Source organism: Ambystoma mexicanum, chromosome 2p, assembly GCF_040938575.1.
Source record: "Ambystoma mexicanum isolate Mex_15411 chromosome 2p, UKY_AmexF1_1, whole genome shotgun sequence".
Taxonomy (NCBI): Eukaryota; Metazoa; Chordata; class Amphibia; order Caudata; family Ambystomatidae; genus Ambystoma; species Ambystoma mexicanum.
The window spans coordinates 1,157,580,440-1,157,606,629 of NC_090923.1; the positions used below are offsets into that span (position 1 = coordinate 1,157,580,440).

At 45.4% G+C, this 26,190-nt stretch overlaps 1 protein-coding gene across 8 annotated transcripts in view; it reads right to left on the reverse strand.

Moving 5' to 3' along the window:
• Positions 1-26,190, reverse strand: part of MAGIX (MAGI family member, X-linked) — a 916,967-nt gene that overhangs the window by 526,417 nt on the left and 364,360 nt on the right. For all 8 annotated transcript variants that reach the window (XM_069645279.1, XM_069645280.1, XM_069645282.1 and 5 more), the window contains 2 exons: positions 1,978-2,146; positions 133-218 (listed from right to left, as the gene is read on the reverse strand). In XM_069645279.1, the coding sequence (XP_069501380.1) occupies positions 133-218; positions 1,978-2,146 (255 nt within the window). The remainder of the gene's footprint in view (positions 1-132; positions 219-1,977; positions 2,147-26,190) is intronic.

Below are 26,190 nucleotides of genomic sequence, written 5' to 3' on the forward strand. Positions count from 1 at the left end.
AGAATGGTGCAAAATCATCTCCGGCCAAGTTGCCCACCCCAAATGCCATTTCACATGCCTCAGCAAACCAGACTCCCACTTGTTATTGACGTACATCTGTAGACTCTGTTGGGTACCTTATCTGAGCCTTACCACATGTGGTCTTCCCACACTCTGCAGCTGGCAATTCCGAGGAATTTCTCACCACCTGCAGCAAAGGAGCAGCTTGTCCACGGAAACTAAAGAGACATAGATGAGAGTGCAAATGAGTCAAGAGAAAGAGCATTTGAAATCTCTTAGTGACGGGCTTTTCAACACAAGTACTTTATAGAGACAGAAGAATTAGCAAACATGTGAGAATGGAGCAAAGGAGGGCTGGTAGGATATAAAGAAAAGCGCCTAATTCCACAAGAGGATCAAAATAGCAGGTACAAAAGGCAGCATTTTCTACATGAGAGCGGTTTTAGAGCTAGAGGTCGTAATATAAGATTAGGGTAACCAGGGGGATGCTCAGCAAGTCCAGGGCAAAACTTCACAGATCAGGATGTAACATATCAGCCTCCATATACGCCAAGCTGGAAGCAAAATTGTCACTGAAGTTAGTATAGTAAGTCCAGGGACATCCATACGTTCTATAATGGAGACTGGTACAGGTTTAGTTTATAATGGAAAGACATTTTCAACGTTTAGGAACAAGGACTGGGCATGTCTTCGTTGGATCTCAAAGACATAGGACGCTACTATGGATGTCTCTGCAAGACCGTAGGAACAGCTAGACAATACACAGGACTATGGGTCTGTTACCCTGGGACTTCCTTGAGTGAGTGACATGCTTCTACATGAAACAGGACTAGGACTCCATTCCTTGTAGTCCTGCTTGACATTTAAACAAACATAAAAGTTGAACTGATAAATACAACCCAATTTAGAAAGCAATTCTGAGACTGCTGAATGTTATCAAATCGACCCTATGCTGGAAGAATTAGTTAGTCCCAACAGGTCTGGTGTATGTACCTCTACACAAAAGTAGGAGAAACAATAAATCATATACCTCTATAATGCATGGCAGCCTGCAATATCCATATACAAGCCTGGAAATAATGTTCTTATTACAGGCTAGTTGTGACATCATAACTGGCCTGGAATAAGAAAATGACATCCCAACTGCTCTGTAATCAGTTATTACGCTTCAGTTATGACGTCACAATGCCTGCTGCTTGAGCAAGCAGAGAGCAAGACTCCATCTGTCAATGCTACACTTAAAGCCGTGACAAGCTTTTCAAATTCCGTGCTTGTAAAACAGTTTTCTGTGACACTTTACAGACATAATTTACAAGAAACTGTTTATTGTCGATTGTTTAACTTCTGTACTTTTGGAGTTTAACACATGTGAGCACGGTTCATCAAGTTTTTACTTATTTTAAAGCACACCATGAAAACGTTTTTTTCGGTTTATTTTAGTAAACTGCTCAATTGTTTTTGCAGCACATGAAAAACTGCACATTAGCTTTTTAAAATGGAAACACATTCTACATTATTATATGGAACAGCAAATGGAAGATCTCTTACATTAGATTAAGCAAGAGGTAAGGTAGTAAAGGAGATTACAGTGTTGGTCATGTATTATAAGGAATAAAATATCCCTTACTGAACGTAAAAAGGATATTTGCAAGTGACCTCTGAGTTTCATGACCTTACAAAAGGAACTGGGCTTTCGGCCTCGATCCTCTATTTGGTCACAGAACACCTCAGTGACTTGCAAAATACTTATAACGTATGGTAGGGGTACATCGCTTATATACTAGACAGCAATCTGAAATATTTTCCCTCAGACATCCATGGGTGGTAAACTGCTGCACAAGACATGGCAAGGAATATCTTACATGCAAACCTATTACCTAATTAGTGACTAAAGGTATTTCTGCTTGATCTAGCACTACAGCCGAATGGTCACTGAGTAGCCTTTCACACAATAGGGGGTAAGGGATGGGAACTCACTTCAGCCCAAAGTCCTCCAGAGTCTCGTGTTTCCAATTCGAGGGTGGAGCACTAAAAGGCTTATCTGCATCTGAAGGGTCCACACAGCCGGGGATCTCCCTGCGAAGGCCAAGGCCGCCATCTTGTAGAGTGAACCTAGAACAGCCCCCTGAAGCTGTTGTGCGGAGACCTGCCCAAGAGAAAGGCATTAAGTGATAAAAAGAATCAAATGGCATAAGGTATTAGTATCGGGTGTACAGGATCAGTAATCTTTGCATACTCTCCGGTAAAGAAGCAATGTCCACAGCACCTACTTTGCTAGGTTTACATGCAAAAGAACAAATAAAGGCTGTACATGGTACTTCTAAAAGTGGGGGATGGTTAGTTTAGTTTAGTTTAGTTTAGTTTAGTTTAGTTTATTATTTGATAATGCGCACCAAAACCCAGGGGTAGCCGGGCGCAGCAGTTACAAGAATACTTGAGCTTAGTTACATACAATAGTGCATACAGAAGATACAGTACAAATGTTATTAACAATTTAGCAAGCATGTATAAGGGTACAGGAGGAGGGGGGTTCCTATACCACGAGGAAGTCAGGTCAGGGAACAGGAATGACATAGTAGTTATTCACCGTGGGTAGCCAATGGTGAGTCCAGGCCGAGAGAGTTAGTTAGATGGCGTTAGACCAAAGCCACTTTTTTACGTGGCGTCTAAACCTCGAGTATGGTAGATTAGCTCTCAGTGTAGCGGGGAGGGCGTTCCATGCGCAAGCAGCTTTTACAGGGAAACTGGCTCCGCCCCTTTTTTTAAATCTAAATTTCGGAATTACCAGCAAGAGGTGGTTAGCTGCTCTCGTGTGGTATGTGAACGATTTTCTATTTAGTTTATCCGAAAAGTATGGAGGGGCGTTGCTGTTCAGTCCTTTGTGAGTGAGGGATAGTGTTTTAAGGAGGACTCTTTTGCTAATTTTTAGCCAGTGATGCTCTTTCCTAGTATTGGATATATGTGCTCTGCTAGGTATGTCCAGAGCTGCTCTAAGGGCATTATTTTGTAGTGTTTGCATTTTGTTTATGATAGACTTGCTGGCCCCCGAGTAGAGGGTGTTGCAGTAGTCTAATTTCGACATTACTAGGGTGTTGGCTAATGTTATGCAGTTGGATTTGGAGAGGTAAGGTCTGCACACCCTGATTAATTTGCAAGTATAGGCTGTCGAGGAAGCAAGGGCATTGGTTTGTTTTTTGAGAGAAAGTGTAGCGTCGAGGTAGAAACCTAGAGTTTTTACCTCAGTTGCCACTTTGATTAAATTGCCATCAATATTAAAGGCACGGTAATTGGGACTGAGTTTTTTGAGGTTGGAGTCGGAGCCCAAGAGCAGTATCTCTGTTTTGTCGTCGTTCAGGCAGAGGCTGTGTGAGGCCATCCATGCCTGAATGAGGAGATAAATCTTATTTACAAGAGCTGTATTTTCTACAAAGTTGCCAGAAAGTGGTATGAGGATCTGAGTATCGTCCACATGGTTGGTGTATGTTATCCCCAGTCTGTCAAGTTTGTTGAAGAGTGGCTTAGTGAAGATATTATACATTGTGGGGGAGGCACATGAACCTTGTGGGACACCACAGGTGATATGTATTGGGTCCGCCAAGGCTGAAGGGGAGAACACTCTCATCGTTCGGTTGGCCAGGAAGGATTGTACCCAAGCTATCGCTTCACTTGAGAAGTAGGCGGCAGACGCTAGGTGGTTGCATAACACTGCATGGTCCACCAGGTCAAAGGCCGCCGATAGGTCAAGGAGGAGGAGCATAGCTGTGTTGCCTTCATCCTTCAACTTGTCGATTTGAGTCTTAAGGTCAATTAGGGCCGTTTCAGTGCCGTGTAGTGGTCTGAAACCAGATTGGCGCAATCCTAGTAATTTGGTTAGAGTTCGGAAATTAAGATGATTGTAAAAAGGAGCAGAGGATCGAAGAGTTATAGTTGTTCATTCTGTTCTATCAAGTATGGAAGAATATTTAGCGTTCATTTAAAATATTCCAGCATTTCCAAATAGATTAATCATGTTTGGCATCAAATTCGAGATTCTACTGGTATCCGCACACATCCTGTTCCTCGAATTGATTCCTATTTACCACCTTTCATTGTGACTCCAATGATGAGATAGGAAGAATGTTGGACACAGTGCTTGCAAAAGATGTGGTGTCCCGGACACTTTGGTAGTTCCCTCATTTAGATGAAGATTTCTCTCTCTCCCATCTGTCTTTATTCTAATACACCAGACTGTAACTCTCCAAACCAAATGCATAATTTGCATAATTTGCTTGGACTGATCCCTTATAAATCTCAGATAAAAACACAGAGGATATCATCTGGAAAACATTCCCCCATAATTAAGATGAAAGCATGGCCAAATAAGGAATAGCTACTTTTATTGAGGTTCTCCATTATGGACATCTTCATTATATGGATAAACACATCATGTTTTTTTAATTATTGAATGGTTGAAATCAACCTTATGCAACACTAAAAAAGAAACAATGTATACAAGCATACATAAATATATGGTTACAATTAATAGAATACTTTTACATACACTTTTTTCCCAAAACCTCTTAATTAAAACTTAACATACATTTCCAATTTTAAAAATAATTATGACAACCGGCAATCTCTGTACCTATACAATAGTATTTAAGCTAATCTGTATCAGCATTTCTTTTTATTTATAGAAGGCACTTGCCGTAAAAACCACAGAGCTAAACCCATGAATTTTGCTCCACCATTGATCAGAATACACAAAGATTTCTTGGTTCCCCTTCAATGCATATCCTTTATAATAGCACCTTATCAACTTGGGACAGCTAAGAATACATGTCTTTTTGTTTCAATTGTCCCCTTGCATATCCTACATAACCTATCTGCCGGTGGGTCCCTCTCCATCTACCCAGATTATTATTAGTGGGAAGGATATCAAACCGTAAGTAGGTAATAAAGTGCCTTAGTTGAATATTGATGGGCTTTAGCAGGTATGAGCAAGGGAGATTCGGGGTAAAACTCTGTTTAGCATAGCTTTTATACATCTTTTTGAAATGTAAACTAGACAGACTCTTACCAATGTCCCATATTGCTGTTTTTCTTTTTAGGCGGGATAAGGCTTGTGGATCATACATCAGGTCATCCCTAGGCCTGTCAACCGCAACTAGGTGCTCCACAACAGTACCCCAAAGTCTTACCATAAAGTTCTTTTTCTCAGACGAGGGCATTTTAGCAATCAGGGATAAGAGAGTATCAGCCCCAGCTAACATAATAGTGTGCAATAGTTTACACCTGGCCATCAGCCATAGGGATCTGAGCGAGAAAACCCCCAGTTCGACTCTGGGTGCTTCCACCAGCACACCATGTGTCAGGCTCCAGGTCTACCACCCCCTTCTTCTCAGCTGATTCCTCTGAGGTTAGTCCCTGAAGACTTGCCTTAGTCTTCCTCTGGCTCTTCTTCTTCGTAGAAGTCTTGACCTTGGGTACTCGAGCCTTCCGTTCGTGTAAATAAGGTCTGGCCCCTCCGGAGGCCACCTTGGCAGAGATGGAGACCTGCCCTCGGGGGATGCCAGGGGGCCAGCCTTGATACCAAGGAAAATGCTCGAAGGCAGAAAAAACCCTAGTCCATAGATGAACCAAGATGGGAGCTGTAGAGAAACACTTCTTAAGGGCTAGGAATGCCTTCTGCGGTTCCTCTCCAAAGGCAACTTGACACCCTTCTTCAATAGAGAAGTGAGAGGAAGCACTGTGTTAGAGAAGTTGGGATTGAACCTTCAATAGAAGTTAGCCAAACCTAGGAAACTTTGTAGTTCCTTGATGTTGCCTGGTTCTCTCCATTCTCTGATTGCCTTAACCTTCATGGGCTCCATCTCTATACCCTTCCTGGACAGAATGAAACCCAGGGAGGACACAGAAGTGGATGGCATTTTTCTGGTTTTACCAGCAATTGATGTTCCTGAAGACGCTGTAACACTCTTCTGACCATTAACCTGTGCTCAGATAGCGTCTTGGAGAAAACCAAGATGTCGTTGAGGTACACCACCAATGACAGAAACAACATGTCCGCAAATACCTTGTCCATGTATCTCTGGAAAATGGCTGGTGCGTTTACAAGACCAAACGGCATCACCTTATATTCAAAGAGTCCAAAGGGGGTGCGGAAGGCCGTTTTCCATTCGTCCCCTTGCCTTATTCTTAAGAGGTGATAAGCGCCTCTTAAGTCAAGCTTGGTGAAATAAACCGCCCCTTGTACAGCCTCCAGAATGTCCTGTATCAGTGGCATGGGATATCTGTCCCTGATAGTCACCTTCATTAACCCTCTGTAGTCGATACACAGGTGTAATTCTGCGGAATCTTTCTTCGGAATGAAGAATAAGAAGGCCCTGCAAGAGGATTTAGACTCTTGGATGAGCCTGTTTTGCAGATTTGCATCAAGGTAGTCTTGCAGAGCGCACCTTTCAGGGAGTGACAAAGGGTACTTGCGCCCACAGGATATCACTGCATCCGGGACCAAGTCTATGCCACAGTCTTCTGCCCTATGTGGAGGTAATTCGCGGGGAAGAATGTCCAGGAATACATCCGAAAAGTCTTGATATTGGATTGGGATCGAAGCTACTACTACTGGACTGAGGGCTGAACATGCTGAACATGATTCCTGGATAGTGGAGGTGGAAGGCAGGTTCAAGCAATTCGATTCACAGAAGAGTGAATTGAAGTTCACTCTATTGGCCTTCCAGTCAATGTGAGGGTTATGTCTCCTCAACCAGGGGATCCCTATAACCAAATGAAAGTGGGCTGCTCTGATCTAATCGAATACTAAATATTCTTCATGGTGACCCAACCTCATCTTCAAGGGTACTGTCTCTCTAGTAATAGGTCCAGAGGGCAAAGGCCTTCCGTCCACCCCTTCTACAGGGATCGGAGTAGCCTTGGGTCTCGTGGACACAAGGTGTTCGGCTGCCCAGTTGGAGTCCATGAAATTGCCTGCTGCTCCGCAGTCTAATATGGCGTACACCTCTGTGGGACCTGAGCCGGAAATCCCTAGATTGACTCGGAACACCATTAGACTGCTCTCTTCAGAATAATTCATGGTTCTTGAGTGGTTGCAAGGGTACTTGGTGTTTCCCCCGAAACTTCCCTTGCAGTAGATCTGGGGCTGGAGTTTTCCTTCTGTCAGGGAGGTACTTCAGGGCAGTCTCTTAGTAAGTGCTTCGAAGAGCCACAATACATACACAATCCGGCATCTCGCCTCCGTCTGTGTTCTTCTGGCGTGAGAGGCCCTCGGGTGGATCCAATCTGCATTGGTTTGTCGGGAGTGGGTGTTGACCTGGTTGTAGGTGAGGAAGAAGGTAGACTGATAGCCTGAGGAGTGTTTCGAAGTCGCCTTCTTTCTTGTCGCCGTTCCAACAAGCGGAACTCTATCTGAAGAGACAAGGTCATCAATTCTTGACATGATACTGGTACTCTTGCAAGTTCATCCTTGATCTCATCATGGAGACCTCTCCTAAATATTGTCTGTTGGGCAGAATCCGGCCAGTCTGCCTTAGCTGCTAATCTCTGGAAGCGGGAAATATATGTTTGGACATCAGTGTTCCCCTGTTTAAAATCCAGAATTGCTTCAAGAGAAGAGTAGAAAACTTTGTGTCTGTCAAACCTTTCTTTGAATCCCTCAATAAAACCATCATAGTCATTCAAGGAAGGGTCATTACTGGTGACTAATGGGGTAGCCCAGGATAGAGCGTTGCCGGTGAGATTAGCGATAATGAAACCGACTCTTGATCTAGCCGTCTCATACGCATGAGTTTGAAAGGCAAAATACACCTGGCATGCATCAAGAAACTCCTTAAGCCCTCCCGGATGACCGTCATATTTGCCAAAGGAGAGGGGCATAGCCAGTAGACCCCCGCGATCGTCTCGGTGCAATACCACCTGTTGTCGGAGAGCGATATTCTCCATTCTCAAGGCTTGAACTTCAGCAGTTAGGTTCTGCATTGCTGCAACAAGTTCTTGGTACTGTTACAAAGAAGCCATTGTGGAGATTGGGCGTTGTATGCTGTCAGGCTCCAGGTCTACCACCCCCTTCTTCTCAGCTGATTCCTCTGAGGTTAGTCCCTGAAGAGCTGCCTTAATCTTCCTCTGGCTCTTCTTCTTCGTAGAAGTCTTGACCTTGGGTACTCGAGCCTTCCGTTCGTGTAAATAAGGTCTGACCCCTCCGGAGGCCACCTTGGCAGAGATGGAGACCTGCCCTCGGGGGATGCCAGGGGGCCAGCCTTGATACCAAGGAAAATGCTCGAAGGCAGAAAAAACCCTAGTCCATAGATGGGTTCCACAAGAGTTGGCACAGATTTCAATGCACAAAGTCCAAAAGAAAATAGATGGTGCAGGGTAAATATGTTCCAGACTAGAGATTAAATAGGTTAGATAGAACTCCAATGACTGAATGGTAGTAGGAAAACATAAGCAGAAGGGAATAAAAAGGATATGAAGGAAACTAGAAGGAATGAGATAAGGAGAACAAGTATGAGGAAGAAAAAAATAAGAAATGCAGTAGATAGACGGTAAAGAGAAAATAAAAGAGGAAAGGAAACTAAGACTCGTAAGAGAAGAGCGGAGGCTCAGCAAATTAATTAAAGCAAGAGGATTCGGGGAGCATAGGAAGAAGGAAGACCTGCCGAGAGAAAGCAAGTTTGGAATGGTTAGGCACGGCGAAATATAGACGCCGCCGAGGAGAGTGAAAGAAAACAGGTAGAGCGCGGTAACTGCTCGCGATCCAGCGGGTACTCTGCAAGAAACAAGATTGGCGCAGGAGGCGCTGGAAACCAAGAAGGCAAAATCACAGGTAAGTAAACAAACCAAAAAAAGAAAACAAAGTGTCCGCAGTAGGCGAAAGGCGACACCGGTTGCAACATGCGTAATGGCAGACGCCTGAGAAAGGACAGAACCAGAATAACAGTGCGAGCGAAAGTCCACCGAGGGAGCGGGAAATAAAGTAATAGAAAGAGAAAACAAGCAGACTGAAGCTGAAGAAGGAACATGGGGATAGCAGGAACGAAGGCACTAGCGGGTAATCACTGGAAGGTAGAAACGACAGTAGAACAAGCTACGAGCGTTGAAACTAGAAAAAACAGATATAACGCACCAGCTTGTGGCCGGAGTCGGGATTTAAAGGAACTTCCGCCATATTGGGTGAGGACTAGAACGTCTCACTGAGAAAGTCAAAACCTCCACCGGTTCCAGAACTTCCAACCACTGTTCCTGACACCATGAGGCACACCTAATTTGGATCTCAGGATTTTACCTTCAATCACTTCTAGCCAAGAGTTTTTTCCTTCATCCAGAAATACCACACCATATAAAACTCCTGGGAAGATCGATGTACTGTAATCATCCCTTCCACACTTCCCCCTCCTTTGGTATTAATGATCTTTTTTAGCAAAAGCCATCTACTCATAATCCTTGGACAGAAGAAATCATGATAGTATCTTCTGCTAGGACTGACTTTTATAGGTAAACAAAAGTAAAGGTAGTTACTGACTACCTCAATCGGAGTTGAATCAAGTCTCCATGGGTGATTTCTTGAATTAGCTTTGCGATCAAGCCCTGCTCGACACTGCATAATCTTGATTTTGTCAATATTAATGATCAAGTAATTTCCAGTAGCATGTTCCATAAGTGCCGTAATGGGGCACTGTAGGCTTATGGAAGTCTGGTCTAAAAGGATGGTGTCATCTGCATAGCAAAGCCAGGGAATTATCATGCCCTCCACTCCCTTAACTGGTGGAAAGTTTCTCACCCTCTTCATGGCCTGTCCCATGTCTGAGGTGTATAGGTTATGCAAATGAAGCGTGTGTCAGTTGAGGCTTTCGCCGCCGCTTTCGCACCTCCTCATCCCCCTTTGGCCGGCTCACACCCTGACACAACCCTCTCCATGCTCCACTCTGCTATCTCTGATACTCTTGATGTTCTTGCTCCTGTCATGAGGATCCGCTTGAAGCCCAAAGCCAAGTGCAACTCCTGGTACAACTCAAACCTCGCCACCCTTAAACGCAAGTGCAGGGTGGCTGAGAGGCAATGACGTGCTTCCGGTACATCCTCTGACAAACTGGCCTGACGACTGCTCCAAAGGCAATACCGGCTCTCTGTCTGCGCCAAGAAGAGAGCCGACATCCAAGTACGTGTTTCTGCTGCATCTAACAACTCGGCCGAACTCTTTAAAGTCTGCAAGGAGCTGGTCAATCCTGCTGCAGTCTCTACCTCTCCTGTCCCTTCCCAGGCATTCTGCATGGCCCTGGCTTCTCATTTCATCTCTAAAATGCAGGACATCGCATCCTCTATCTCTTCCACTCTCCCTACCCCCTCTACTCCATGCTCTTCCTCTGCTCCGGCCCTTCTTCGGCCACCTCTCCTCCCTACTTCTCTGCCTTCCCCCTGTTCTCCCCAGACAAGGTTGCTAGACAAGTCTGATCTATGAAAGTCTCGTCAAAACAGGTTCACCCCTGTACCTCCAAAACCATCAAGGACCACATTGATACCCTGGCTCCTGCTCTGGCTGACTTCTGAAACCACTCCTTTGCCACTGGAGTCTTCCCTTTCCCCCTGAAGCACTCCCTTGTGCACCCTCTTCTTAAGAAACCCTCTGCCGACCCTTCCTGCTCAGCTAACTATCGCCCAATCTCCATCACTCCCGTCCTGGGCAAACGCCTGGAAAAGCTGGCCATCTCCCAGCTTAATCTCCACACTAAAGCTGTTGGTTGTTTCAATGACCATCAGTCTGGCTTTAGAGCATCCAGAAGCACGGAAACTGCTCTCCTGAACATCCGTGAAGACCTGCTCTCCAACCTTGATTGCAATACGCTCTGTGTTCTCATCTTACTTGATCTCTCTTCTGCCTCTGACATGGTCAACCATGCCATCCTCCTCAACTGTCTCCGTGATAACCTGGGTATCACTGATCAGGCCATGGCTTGGCTGACTTCTTTCCTCTCTGATCGACCCTCCGAGGTCCAACTTGGGTCCTTCCTCTCCTCTATGTCTATTTCTGCCTGTGGTGTTCCCCAGGGGTCTAACCTCTCTCCCTGGCTGTTCAACCAATACCTGGCACTTCCTGCCCACTGCATTGCCGCTCTCTCCCCCAACTTTCAGTGCTATGCGGATGACACTCAACTCATTTTCAGGCTCCCTTCCGCCACCTCTTCTCCTTCTCTCATCTCTGACTGTCTGCTATCCAGGAGTGGTGTGCCGCCAATGAGCTCTGCCTTAATGCTAGTAAGAGCGAGCTTCTCATCATCAGCACACCTGCTCCCTACTTTCCTGTCGCTCACTGGCCGGCCTCTCTTGGCCCTCTTCCTGCTCCCACCCGTGAGGCTAAAAACCTTGGGGTTACCTTCGACTCCACACTCTCCTTCTCTCCTCACATATCTGATATCTCTAAGAAGTCACACTACCAGCTGCACCTCCTCAGAGGTATTCTTCCTTTCCTCTCCTTCCCCCAGAAGCTCACTGTCTCCAGAGCTCTGGTTCTCTCTAGGCTGGACTACTGCAACAGCCTCTTTCTAAATCTGCCTGCCTCTACTCTACGCCTTCTGCAACTCATCCAAAACAGGAGTGCAATACTTATCCTTGGCCTCAAATCTCTCCAGGACTGAAATCTCTGCATTGGTTCCCAGTGGCAGTGAGGATGAAGATCAAAACACTCTGCTTGTCCACAAGGACTTCTGGGGCCTGAGGCCTCAATACCTTCAACTCTCTCTTCCTAAATATCTTCCTTTTCAAACTCTTTGCTCTTCCGCAACTCCCTCAGGGTCAGTCGCTTCTCCAAGCAACGAGTTGGTGGTAGATCTCTTTCTTCTGCTGGGACCTCCCTCTGGAACAGCCTCCTTGCCTCTCTGAAATTTGAGGAGAACCATCTCCAGTTCCGGAATCACCTCAAGACCTTCCTTTTTGCTTCTGCTTTCTCTCCTGATCTCCTGGCTGAAACTGAAACTGCACTGGTTACCTGGCTACCCTCTGATCTGGGGCCCAGGTCCTCTCCCCACCAGTTGCACTGCCCCCTGGCATCCCTATAGCTTCCTACTAGCACTGGACACCTGATACCCTTGCACTTGTCACCAGCTGGCCGTGCTCTTATTTATACATTGTCTTATTTATTCTACTGTTTCCTATGTACTGCACTGCCCCCTCCTCCTTCCCCCACACTTTCCCCCTCCCCCTGCACTTGCGTGATCTCAATGTCACCTGGCTATTAGGATCGTTTGTCTCTGTCTTCCCTCTGTTCCCCCACCCTGCCTCGTCGCACCTTGAAACACTTGTGTATAGGCGCGTTATAAATGCCATATCATAACATATCATATCAAAGTGGGGGCAAGACCGTATCCCTGTTTTAGCCCATTGTTGGTAGATATGCAATCCGTCAATAACCCCTCACGGTTGACTCACACTCCCATCCATGTATCAGAATATAATGACAGAATGAAGTACAGTAATTGTGAATCAATTTTCCACTTCTTCTGTTTAACCCTGATTGACTGTGTCAAACGCCTTGGAGAAGTCAATATAGCATATATAGAGTGGCTTGTCTTTAGTAACTGCAGCCGATATCAGACTTAACAAAACACTGATACTATGGGAGGTCAAGTGTGATTTTCTGAAGCCAGTTTGGAATTGATGCAATATTTGGTTGGCTTCCATCCACTGATTCAATTCAATTGAACATATTCCTGTCTGGGATCTCGGAAAGCATTTTAAATACAGAAAGACCTCTCTTAAAAGGGAGAGGGAGATCTAAAAAAAATAGTTATGTTTACTCTAGCAAAAAGTAAAGTCTACAAACAGTAGAACTAACAACGTCACTCTATATCACTACGAATTCAACCATGAAACTCCAAGCATAAACACCCATTCCAGCCCACTACAAATTCAACATTAACAATCACCTCAACTATGGTACTGATGTGACCTGCCTAATATTGTGGCATAAGCGCACTTGGCATAAGAGCATGTGCGGTAAGTATGTGTGGCGTAAAAGTGTGTAGAGTAGGTGTGTGTGGCATGAGAGTGTGCGGTGTAAGGCGTATGAGTGTTTGATGTGTAAGATTCTGGCAGGTGAGTATATGGCATATGAAGTCATATGAAATGCACATGTGAATGTGCCTCCTACATGTATGAAAACTCACATTCACGTGGATTTGTACACATATGGCATGCAGAAAAGAGTTTAATATTTTGTGCATCCACACAGTTTACATCTCCTGTATGTCACATATGCAAGGTTAAAAATGGCTGGGAGCTATTTAGCTCCTGCTACTAGCACAGGGGAGCCTGGTCAGCTTGACAGCAACAGCTATCAGGAGCTACGTTTGGCTCTTGAGGCAAACTGGTGCCATACAAATATACCTACGTGGCATTAATTTACTGTATCTGGGAATGTATATAAAGAACCATAAAAGACATCTAGAAGACTTTTAAAGCATAATTAATTGTATATAATGGACAAAAAATATATTGCATCTCACGTACATGTTAGATTTGTGTCACACTATGTATTAGCTCATGGCTCTTTAGGGGTAGCTCCTGCCTAGTAGTTGATGGCCGATACGCATGAGCTCGTTTTTGTTACCGCTCATGAAATCCTAATTTTGACCCTTGCATATGAAAACTCACATCAAAGTCTGTCATCTTCTACATGTACATGTCCAATTTGTATACTAGATGTACAGGCACTCTGCACATGTCTTATGCCTCCTATATGTATTGAAACTCACACTAAAGTGAGTTCTGACGTTGATGTGAGTTTTTACATATGTAGGAGGCACATACATGTTTTACATTTCGTGCATCTGCACAATTTACAACTCCTACATGTCTCATATACATATACAAATGTACATAATTCATTCCTGACTATGATGTGAGTTTTCAAATGCATAGTAGTGGGCATGTATGAAATATACATCTCATACACGTCCAGTTCATATAGATGCACATTCATTCTCTGCATTTCTTACATGCCTCCTATATGTATTAAAGTTCCGATAAATGTGAAGGCTGAATTTGATGCACGTTTTTATACATATAGGAGATGCATAGGAGTTTTACATTTTGTGCATGTGCAATATTTACATCTCCTATACATCTAATACACATATGAAAAAGTATGTGAGTCAAGTCAGTCCTGGGTTTGATGTGATTTTTATATGGTTAGCAGTGTACATATATACGAAATGCACATCTCCTACATGTACCTGTACAGTTCTTATAGAAGATGTGCATTAATTATGCGCATGCGTGAAATATCTCAAAATTGGCCAGCTTGATTTTAAAACTTTTTTTATGACAACCGAGCCTGATAAGATCTAGGTGCATGCCAAACACTCAAAAAATCGACTAAGAGAATTTTGAGTTCTTTAGGGAAACCCTGTGTTAAATGGTGTTTAAAAAACAATTAAAGCAGCATTGTTTTAAAATATAAACTTGTCCATAGCAGACAATTTTACAAATGCAACACGTGGCTGAAGCATTTTTTCACAAACCCTCAGGTATAATCTGGGTATAAACACGGCTACCCAACATTTCAACTGAAACTGTGTCACAGAAACAATGAGTCTTGTGGGGTGAATGGGAGAGGGCAGGGGAGGTGAGAAGGACCTGAGGGTAGTTGGGGGAGCAGGCACAGATTTGGGGGGCACTTGATGATTGCCTGGGAGAGAAAAAACGTTTTTTTCCCTGCTGTTTTTCCCAAGAACCGCAGGTATAATGACTACAAATAACCAAGTGTATAACCAAGGGTATTTGTTGTTCATTACAATATAATCGTGGCTATAGAAAAAAGGTTATTTATTTTTAAAAGTACATATTTTTAAAGCTACTTTCGGGGGTGAAAAATCACTGGCCAGTGCATTGGTAGACTTTTAAACGGCTGAAGGCCCGGTAGTGTTATAAAATATAGCCACGGCCAAAGCCATGGCCACTGGCCTTTTAGTGTTAAATAAAATAGAGAAAAGGAACAGCCGGAGGCCGTAGTGTTAAAATAAAATAGAGAGTGGGCATGGCCGAAGGCCATGGTTAGTGAGTAGGGAGTGATTTAAAACATAGAGTTGGCATGGCCAAAGGCTGTGGCCGCTAGCCATGGCCAAAGGTCATGGTTAGTGGCCAGTTAGTGTTTTAAAATATACAATGGGCATGGCCGAAGGCAGCGGCCGCTGGTCATGACCGAAGGCCATGGCAATTGGTGCTGAAAAATATACAGCAGGGACGGCCAAAGGACATGGCTAGTCGCGCTCAAATATATACAGCTGTGGCCGCTGGCCCAGGGACAGTGGCCCTGAATGTTATACAGTGGGCACGGTCGAAGGCCATGGCCAGTAGCAGAGAAAAATATACAGTGGTTAAAAAACTAAAATCTATGGTATAACAAAACCTTTGAAATTCAAGTAAAAAACCTTAGTTGTAGTGCAGTTAACGTGAGTGAACTTAACGCAACAAAACCCTTGAAATTCAGAGCATTTTGGAAACTCAGGACCAGTTTAACTCAGCGCGTTCCCATTGCAGAGACCAAGAGCAAATATATATTATAATGCCATACAAAATGGCACTATGGGGGATATGGAATTATGGGGAGATCAATGGGAATGCGCTGAGTTAAGCCAAACCTGAGTTTCCCAAAGCGCTGAATTTCAAGGGTTTTGTTGTGTTAAGTTTACTCACCTTAACTGCACCTCAAATAAAGTTGTTTCCTTGAATACACATATGAATATAGATACACATAAGCAAACAGACACAAACTCACAGCAGGACATTTTTTTTAAAAAAATGTTAAGGTTACCATATGTAAAAAGTTAAAATCTATGAACATTGGTATTAGGGAGAGTCTCGTGAGGGCTCTGAAACCACATAACCTTAAGGTAGAACAGTGTTTCTCACCAGAAGTAAAGACACCAGCCTCTCTAACGTGGCAGAACAGTCCATCTTAACTCAAGTGAGGGAGGAAGGCTGGTAGTGAAGCACAGTTATTCCACACACTTTTAATGCATCACATTTATATATCTATAAGCTCAAATAACTACTTAGGTTAAAACATAACTCACAGTACGATATAGTGTATCTATAAAAACAGTAATTGTCAACTAAAACCCAACCCATTCCTAAATTACTTGTGGCCAGCTACCTGGTGGTAGGGCCCTCACAGGGCTACGGGTGGGAAAAAAAGAGAACCCTAGACTCTGTTGTATAATACATTCACCTCATCATATTCAGGGCCCAAAATGCTACGGTAAACAGTCACAGTAACACCTGAACCTCTAGTACATAGTAACATAAATGATACAAATGCACACTGCACATTAACTGTAGCACCTATAGGGAGGAAAAGGGTTATTACTTTAAAACCCATTACCTAAGGCCACCAAAGTTGGGTTACAATTAGATTGATAGCACTAAACCCATTAAACGCCTAGAAAAATACATACATTAAAAATCAGTGGTACCAAACATTCTAGTCTTTGACCTAAACCTCCATGGACCCAAGGCAGACCCAGGATAAATGCGAAAATGCAACCAAGTACGTTCAAAGTGTCTTACAGAGAGTTTCAGTTAAGTTCAAATGTTTCCCAAAAGAATGAACAGGACAGAGTTAGCAGGCACAGGCTCATTAATAGGGAAATTAAGGTAAGTTCCAGTTCTAAATGACAGGTACAGAGGGGTCAGCAACCAACCACAGGGGGTGCAAGTGTAGACCCTCTAGAAGAGGTTAAGTGCCAGGTTTAAGACCCAACAGCCCCAGGAAAATGACAAACCAGGTAGAATTCGGACCAATGAAAGTGAAATACAGTCGAGGGAGACCTACAGAAACCCCTGACCACAGAGACTCCTGAGATTAGGTATCCTGGATAGCCCACCAATTCAGGGCCCAGAGGTAAGTACTCAGAGTGGTAATCCCTGAAAACACAACTCTGAAACGGTAAAAGAACACAGTTAGTAAAAGATCTTCCATAGCAGGGTGGTTTGCAGGATCTGGTCACCCAGGTACTTGAGCCCCAGACCAACAACCACACAAAATGCCCAAAAGAAGAATAATCACCTTTCCTTGGAGAGGGACCCATGAGCTTAGAGTAAAAAAAAAAAGGTGAAGATGTCTCCAGGAGGGTGGAAGAACACGATCAAGCAGGTTCCGGAAGCTCAATGTACAAAGAGGGGACGCCAACCAGTAGAAAATGGCTTCACAAATGAATCAAAAAGGACAAGAGCAGTGGCCTATTGGTTTTCTAATACCCTTCTGGATAACAACTTCCTACCACAGGGAGTACAAGCAAACAGTATTTTGGGGTAGCGCCAGTAAAAAAGGCCTAGAGATTGGCCCAGCGCGGAAGTCCAGTTGAGCCAACAAGAAGGACCAGGGGGAGGACGAGGATAGCCCAATGAGCTATGCAATTCTGGAGGCGCAAAACACCCCTGGCCTTTCATGGGCCATTGGCAATGCGCAGCTGGGGTACTCCATTCCAGAGGAAAACATGTTTCACCCAAAACAAAGGCAGCCTGCAGCACTTCCTCAGAGAGAGCACGCAGGGATTTCATTGGGCCAGCTTGGCTCCTCTATAATGGGTTATATTACACAAGGGCTCCTAACATATAAATACTATGTCACCAGTTCTAAAACATCTTAATAGCCAAGAAACTCTGGCAGTGAAACATAGCAATAACCCACATATTATTTTATTTTTAATACATATACATGAAAAATCAAAACTTTGCACACATATTAAAATTACTCTCACTAAACGTATAGAGTAAGTGGCCCAATGTATGTGCCCACACACTTTCCAAACTATAGTCCAGACTGAAATGACCTCTGGTCTGTTATGTATAGTTCAGCTAGCAATATAGCTTACATTAACTGTTACTAAAGTGCAATATATGCAAAGTGCTAGTGCACCAAGTGCAAAAGATGACTGTGCAACCTACTGCAACAATAAAGAAAAATGCACAAATAAATCAACATACAAACAGAAAATCAATCTACATAGAGACATTCTAAATATTAAAAACATTAGTTTAAAAAACTTGACACTTATTTACCACCAATTTTACATGCAAATGCGACTCATTTAGTACACATTATTTCCTCCTGGTGTGGCTATGCATCATTACCAGGGTCTACGTTCCACATATAGTTTGCCTATGCCACCACTTAATGTACACATATCCTGGAAGCTCTGCTGTCGTCCAAAAAGATATTAATACAGTGGACGACAGGAGACCTTCTTGCTTTGTCGTTTCACCTGTCACCCATTGTAGATGAGTCGCCACTGTCCCAAACCCAGGGGAGTGAAAGGTGTCACAGCCATTTAATAATCACATTCAAATTCTGAGGTTGTCAGAATTAGTGCCTATTTGACGTTTTTGGTAAAGGCATTGACCTATAGGCCAGTCCGAGCCTGGCGGCTCATCCATAATGGCGAGGGGGCGCCCACCCAGTGGCCCCTCACCCATTATGGAGGAGTTAAGGAGCCAGCCCAGTGAAACAGTGAGCACTCCCTCAGCTGCTTTTTCCAGCTGATGGAGTGCTCCTGGGCTGGCTGAACTGTCAAAGGGAAACATTGTTTCCCTTTGACAGTTCAGTTTAGTTCCCCAGCCGCACATGCTCACTGAGCCATGCAAGTGCTGGGGTGTTTTGCTTCACCGGCATTGCATGGCTCATTGGAAATGCTGGCTGGGGCACTGCATGTCTGTATGTCCGAGGGGGAGCTCCTGCGCCTCCTCGCACATACGGACAGAGCAGCCTAGAGATGGGCGTTTCAGCACCCACACGCAGGCCAATGCAGAAGGTACGTTTATGTTCATTGTTTTTATTTAAACATGTGTATGGATGCGTGTATGCTTATGTTATGAGTCAGTGTATGGTGATGGATGCTCGTGTGAATGATAGAGTGATTGTTGTATGAATGTGCAGCGCCTTGCATACTCACATAATCATGCTGATTGTGTTAGGCCCAGTGGGGCCCAAGGGACAGGGATGGTATCTTTTTACTGGACATCTACCATAGATGTCCAGTAAAAAATGTGTTGTCTGCCCCTTTTGCCCCCCAGCACCAATTGCAAACTGTTTGGCTATTTACCCATTTTTTTGTTAAAAGTATGCTCTACAATGCAACATTTTAAACCATTATTTAAAAATAATTCACAGGGGGAAATCCCCCCGAAACCCCTTTTATTGGTTCAGGCTCCCTCACTATGCTCGGACGCTATGGCATTTTTGGGTGAAATAGTTATGCCCCTCCACTTAAAAAAATCACCAGCCGCCACTGGCCCTCAGACTGTGTTGGGAACGGAATGGGGGGAACCCAGGGACTATGGTGGGAGCACAATGGGCCTGAACCATGGGATAGTGGTGGGAGCAGAGTGGGGAGAGACCAGGGACTGGGTAGGAGTGGGATGAGGGAGCCCAGCGACTGTGATGGGAGCAGGTGACGGCGCGCTATTTATACTGTCCATTTGGCCTTTCTGCGGGGTCCTGACTTGACAAATTTTACTCAGGGGGGTCCCGGCCAAATATGTTTGAAGACCACTGCCCTACAGGGATCTGCACGGTCACTCACCTCCTTCTGGGGATGATGCCGCACCCGTCTCCATCTCCCCAAATTCCCCGATGGTCTCTGGATCTATGAAACTGCTTGCGGTCTCCTGCCAGGGCATCATTTTGTCAGGAGAGTGGGGACCCCCGCCTGTGGCCATGGGCTGCCTCCCGTTGCTTGCCATGATGTTGCGGACCCTCAAGCGGAGGTCATCCCACCTCTTCCTGCAGTCCTTGCCACTACGTGGGGTGGTTCCTACAGCCGACACCTTGCGGGCTACCTCCTGCCAGATGTCCTTCTTCTTCTGCAGCACCTCACGCTTCATGTCATGGGATTTCATGAGGTCTGCATGTGCAGCAAGGGTGTCCGCTAACATATTTAATTCAGCATCTGAGAAACCCTGTTTCCGCAGCCGGGGGGTGGTCTTCCAGGTAGCCTTAGACATTCTCAAAGTATTGGCACAGAGCTATCCAGGAATCAACTGGTGGTTTGGGAGGATTGCAATGGATTGTGTTTTTAAAGATGGCCGTTGGCCCATTTCGCGTTCCGACGCGATGACGTTATTTCCGGGTCTGGTTTTACGAGCCTGGTATTAGCATGTTGGTATTACCGGGTCGGTATTTAGGGGTTCCTCCTGGCGGTGGCGGTATCGGCGGGTTCCGTGATGGTGCTATCGGAGGGGTGGAGGGCATTTTGCGGCATGCTGGTATGGCCATTACCGGCATGGGGGTTCGCGCGTGCTTCTGCACTCGTATTCACCCGCTATTAGCGGCGTCATGCGAGCACGGACCCGCTCGTTCCGCCATGCCGGTAATGACCCCGTTTTTACTGCGCTATTCGTAATGAGGCCCTATGTGTCTTATTATGACTGCAATATTGATTGGGAATGATAATTAGAAATGAACATTGTACAATATTGCGCCACCAATAATCCAAAACTATTGCATTAGTGTACAGTTATGCAGAAATATCATATGAGGAGGGATACATAGGTTATTTATCCACTCATTGTTTGGCCACAGCCATGTTTTGCCTATGGCCATTCCCACCCACTTCCTACCCCTTCCTGCCCAAAACACATCCTCCTAGGAAATCTTTGAACTAGATTGATTAACCCTAATGTGCCTACCAGTGTTTTTTTAAAGTAGTTTTCTGAAAGTGAATGACTTAATTGGAGCTGTAATGGCGGTACTGAAATGTCTTAACCAGACACTCGATTTCTAGGCACTATGAGTGTCTTTCACTGAAGTTTTGGCTTGTGTATAAGTATTAGGCATTTGCCAGGCATTGTTATTATATGCCCAAGTACATGCACCATTTTGCAGATGCTGCCATCAATGGTCAGTTATTACCAATACGACCCTGCCTGCCTGTACCATGCCTAAACAAAAGCCCAAACTGTTGTCATTGACAATGCTTTTTTGGGGGGAATGTTGCTGAATGTGCGTATTTGTTACAGTATTCACAAACTTTTCTACAACAAAACATGCAAAATAACGAATGCAGCTGCAGACATGGCAGCCTGGTCCTTTGGTCCTTGCGGACATGGCAGTCTGGTCCTTGAAAAGGTCTGAAAGAGCCTTAGCGCCCACCACAACGCCTAGTCACCTTCCACTTAAGTCCTCCCATACGGCCACGCGCATTCAGTGTGATGAGACATTCCTACAGGGCACAAGCAAATAAAATGTATGTATCCAAATGCCAGGCCAGCCCACAACTCGAGGGATGCTTTTGTTGCTGCAGCTTTCCATCTACATTCGACCAAAAATACACAGCGCTCTCCCACCCTACCTTCAAGATGGCTGTGCGTGTTCTCTGGTTGCGCTGCAAAGCCTTAGGTGGATCGAGCAAACGTCCTCCTGAGAAGATGACTCTCAACCACAGAGAGTGAGAAAGAGAGAAAGATGGAGAGTGGAAAAGAAAGATATTGCCACACCGCCAGTACAGCTATTTTATTATAATTTCGTGTTAAATTGTGTTTGTTTAACTATACATTTTGAATACATTTTAGTCTGTTTTATTTCTTTGTTCTCGTTTGGTTTGGCTCTTGGAAACAGAAATTGCCGAAAAACTCTATCAAATAATACATGAATTTTGTGCAAGTGAGTAGTGGTGTCTGGGTACATTTGTTTTTTTTTTAAGCGTTACATGTGTTTAGATAGAGATGTGGTCTAGACTCTGCTTATCAAATAAGCTCATTAGTTCACAGCAGCGCCAAGCCTGGCTGTGTAATAACTGACCCAGTCACATCTGTTATAGATAACTGTGTAGCTTTCCAACAACCACCCATGCAAGTCGACTAATTAGAGAATAATGGGAGGAGCCCCACTGGCACGGAGACGGATAGAAAAGTTCAGAATGCCAGGAAAGCTAAATCGGGCACTAATAATGAAGGAATGAGCAGGCACAGAGATAAATCCATCGTGTTCATGCGTTATGTCTCAAATCTCAAAAATGAAATACACAAGAAGTGCAATTCCCTATTACCCCCTTAACTGCCATGGGTTTCTCCCCCTCCCCCCACTGCCAAGGCCTTTTTTGGGGATTTCGGTATGTTGCCATTCAATCCCTTGTAACATTTTTGTTATATGAGATATCTTGGCCAAATTTGGCCCCTTTTTTCCCCACATGTAAGCGGTCGTAAAACCACCAAGGAATCCTGGTTTGCTGTAGGGCGGTGAGAGAAAATAACCAAAAAGGGAGAAAAGTTGGGGTTGTTTCAGAAAATGCCAATAGAATGATATACAAAGAAGCATGTGTATTGTTCAATGTAAGAACTAGGAACAAATGGTTTACTGTGCTAAATTCGCCATTTTCCAGGCTTTCAAGAACAGGTTGAGTGGAAACCAAAAAAACCTATTTTGATATGGTTACGAGCCGTTTTGTGAGAGGTAGGCGATTTTGGCCTTTTTTGTCCAATAGGACATGAGTGGACGGAATGGAAGAGAAGGGTAGGTAAGCTGGATCGGAAGCCAGAAAGGCATACATTTCTGAAAAATAGACAAAATTCCAACTTTAGGAATGAGTGATTTGCGCATGTCAGGCAACAACTATGTAGGGAATAATTCCATAGTTTGGGGAAAAATCAGGAAAATGACAGAAAAAAGGTATGTGGTGGACATGGTTGGCCCGATAAGGCAATGGCTTCTGTGAATTTTGAGAAAAACAATGCTCCGCTACATTCCACCGACTCTTCCAGTTAGGAATTCACACATTCTTCGTCATGTTTCACAAAACAAGCAATACCAAAAGCCTAAAACGGAGCCATGGTACACAGGATTTTTATGCTTACGGCCTAAACAGACGCACTTAGCATGTGTAAATAAGGAAAACAAATGTGGTGAGGAAGGGCAAGCATACATTTTTTGAAAGGGCACAGGCAGACCTTTTGAAGGGTAGGTGACTTGTGCAGGTTACAAAAGCATATAGTGCCTAAGGCAGCGACTAAATGTAGGTCACATTTGAGAAATTAAAGGGTTACGTGACAAAGTGCAGCAGCAAAACGTTGTGAAAACCACGCAAACACAACAGATGTTGCACCTTCCCAACCAAAACGGTACCTCACATGTGTGGGTGCACCTACCCGGGCGCAAAGGGAAAAGGCTAAACCACTGGTAACCCCAAGTCTTTCGGCAGAACAGATTTTGAGGAATTTTGCTCTTGTGGACAACCTACATATTTGGGCATATGGTGTCTCAGCCACCACGGAAAACAGGGAACCCCATGCATTTCCGAAAAGAAGACATCTGTGGGAATCCACAGAGGTTTGACTTGCAGGAATCACCCTGAATTTATTACCCGCAATTCCTAGCAAAGTCGAAATTTGGCGAACACAACACAATTTTCAGACATTTCCCTCTGGCCACCCACCGAAACACACCGCCAACAACACATGTCCTGCCTTCCCGCGTTCCCATAGATGTCCCGACAAAAACAGTACCTCACAGGTGTGGGTGCTCCTACCTGAGTGCGAAGGGAAAAGGCTAAACCACTGCTATACCCCAAAGGGTTTGGGGAGCCAACCTACAGATTTGACCCTGGGGTGTCGCAGCCACCAAGGAAAACAGGGAACCCCATGCATTTCAGAAAAGAAGACACCATTGGGAATCCACAGATGTCTGACTTGCGCAAATCACCCCAGAATGTATTACCCACAAGCCCCGGCAAAGACTCACATGAGAGACGGGTGCCCAAGGCCAGGGACATTACCCCCGACTTTCCTGGAGCTCTGGTTGGCCTGCGCTACAGCTTCTCCCTCGGGAAAGGACGGGGAATGTCCCGGACCTCCCTGGAACCAACGCTGGGCTTGGGGATGTTCAACCCACATGGGAGTCAGCCGACCAAGGCCAGGGATATGACCCCCTACGATCCTGGAGCTCTGGCTGGGTTGCGTTACAGCTTCTCCCTCTGGTAAAGGATGGGGACCCTACCAATGCTCCCTGGACCGACTCCTGGGCTTGGGGATGGTCAAACCACATGGGAGACAGACGCCCAAGGTGAGGGACATCCCCCCGACCATCCTGGAGCGCTGGCTCGGCAGCGTTAGAGGGCCTCCCTGGAGCTGCTGCTGTGCTTTGGGATGGTACACCCACATGGTAAATGGATGTCCAAGGCCGGGGACATCACGTCCGACCGTCCTGGAATTCTAGCTGGCCTGTGTTACAGCTTTTCTCCACCACTCCCCCGAGGGTAATTCTGTAACACAGCCCAGCCAGCACTCCAGGATGGTTGGGGGTGATGTGCCTGGTCTTGAGTGGCTATCTTCCATGTGGTTTGACCGGCCCCAAGCCCAGCGTTGGTTTCAGGGAGGCCCGGGACATTCCCTGTCCTTTCCCGGAGGGAGAAGCTGTAACGCAGGCCAGCCAGAGCTCTAGGAAAGTCTGGGGTATGTCCCTGGCCTTGAGCACCCGTCCCCCATGTGGGTCTTTGCCGGGGCTTGCGGGTAATACATTCTTGAGCGATTTGTGCAAGTCAGACATCTGTGGATTCCATGGCTGTCTTCTTTTCTAAAATGCATGGGGTTCCCTGTTTTCTTTGGTGGCTGCGACACCCCAGGCCCAAATCTGTAGGTTGGCTCCCCAAACCCTTTGCAGGATAGCAGTGGTTTAGCCTTTTCCCTTTTTTTATATTTTCTTTTTGTGTTGCCCCTTTCGTAGGGTCAGATGGGCACATTAGTGTACCCATCTGCCTCCAGGGTGGGGAAAACGTACTGCTCCAGGCTTGAGGTTGGGGGGACTCTGACAATGTTTCCAGTGGCCTCTCCCCCCACCCCAAATGGATGGGGGGCATCTCATGTACCCCTTCCTAGGGGCCGGGATCTGCCCCCAGGGAGGGCTACATGAGTTGTAGCCCCATCCACTTAGGGTGGGGGGGAGAGGGCTACCTCCCTTTCATTTAGCAAAATATTCCTGGTGGCTAGTGGCCCCCAACCCCACCCAAAACTTTGTTTATTCATTTATTCTTATTTTTGTTTGCCCCCTTCCCTGGGGGCAGATGATCACTCATCTGCCCCCAGGGTATTGACCCCAGGCTTGGGGTGGGGGGGCTCTACCAATGTTTCCAGTGGCCTCTCCCCCCGACCCCAAATGGATGGGGGGCATCTCATGTACCCCTTCCTAGGGGCAGAAATCTTCCCCCCGGGAGGGCTACATAAGTTGCCCCCCATCCACTTAGGTGGGGGGGAGAGGGCCACTCCCTTTCATTTAGCCAAAAATTATTGGTGGCTACTGACCCCCACCCCGACCCAAAACTCTGTTTATTTATTTATTTTGGTTTGATTGCCCCCTTCCCTGGGGGCAGATGATCACCCATCTGCCCCCAGGGTATTGGCCCCATGCTTTGGGGTCTGGGAGGGGAAAGGGCCGCTTACACAGTAAGCAGCCCTCTCTCCCCCCCACTTCAGAATAATTGATCCCTGGTGGTCTACTGGGCATTGCTGGGCACGGATCGAGCGCTCTGCGTCCGATCCGCGGCCAGCGATGCTTCAAGAAAGGTGTTGTTGGAAAGGGGAGAGTCTCCCCTTTCCAACTACACCTCCCTCGATGTGTTCGGTACAATAGTGCAGCAGATCGAGGGGGAGAAAGGTGGAGGCTCACATTTAATTTTCACTGCGCCAGCCATTTTCGGCTGCCGCAGTGAAAATTACTTTCAGTTTCATGTCAGCACGCATATGAATGCTGACGTGAAACTGAAAGAAATCCAACCCGGGCCATGAGGAGGAACCTCCTCCTCACATAGCCCGGGGGTTGGATTTTAGTTTTGTGCAAAGCCTGCTTTGCAAGGATCGCACACAACGGAATGCCAAAAAAGGACGAGCTATTTCGTCCTTGGCACTACAAATGTAATGTCAAGGACGAGATACCTCATCCTTGGTATTTAAGACGTTAAAAAAATGTATGCTTTGGTCATAATAACAAAATGATGTAGTTCAATAGTTAGGGAAGACCTTGTGGAGGTGATATCAGATCTTTGATTACGTCTGGATCCTGTAAAAAAATTACTTTTTTGCAGAAAGCTGTCCTATCGAATATAGGGCCTTGAGCTCATTGATCCAAATAAAACGTCAAATGCCTGGTTACACAGAAAACAGTCATATTTCAGAAATAAACGGGGTAAAAGTATACAGACAGAGGCTATATGTAGT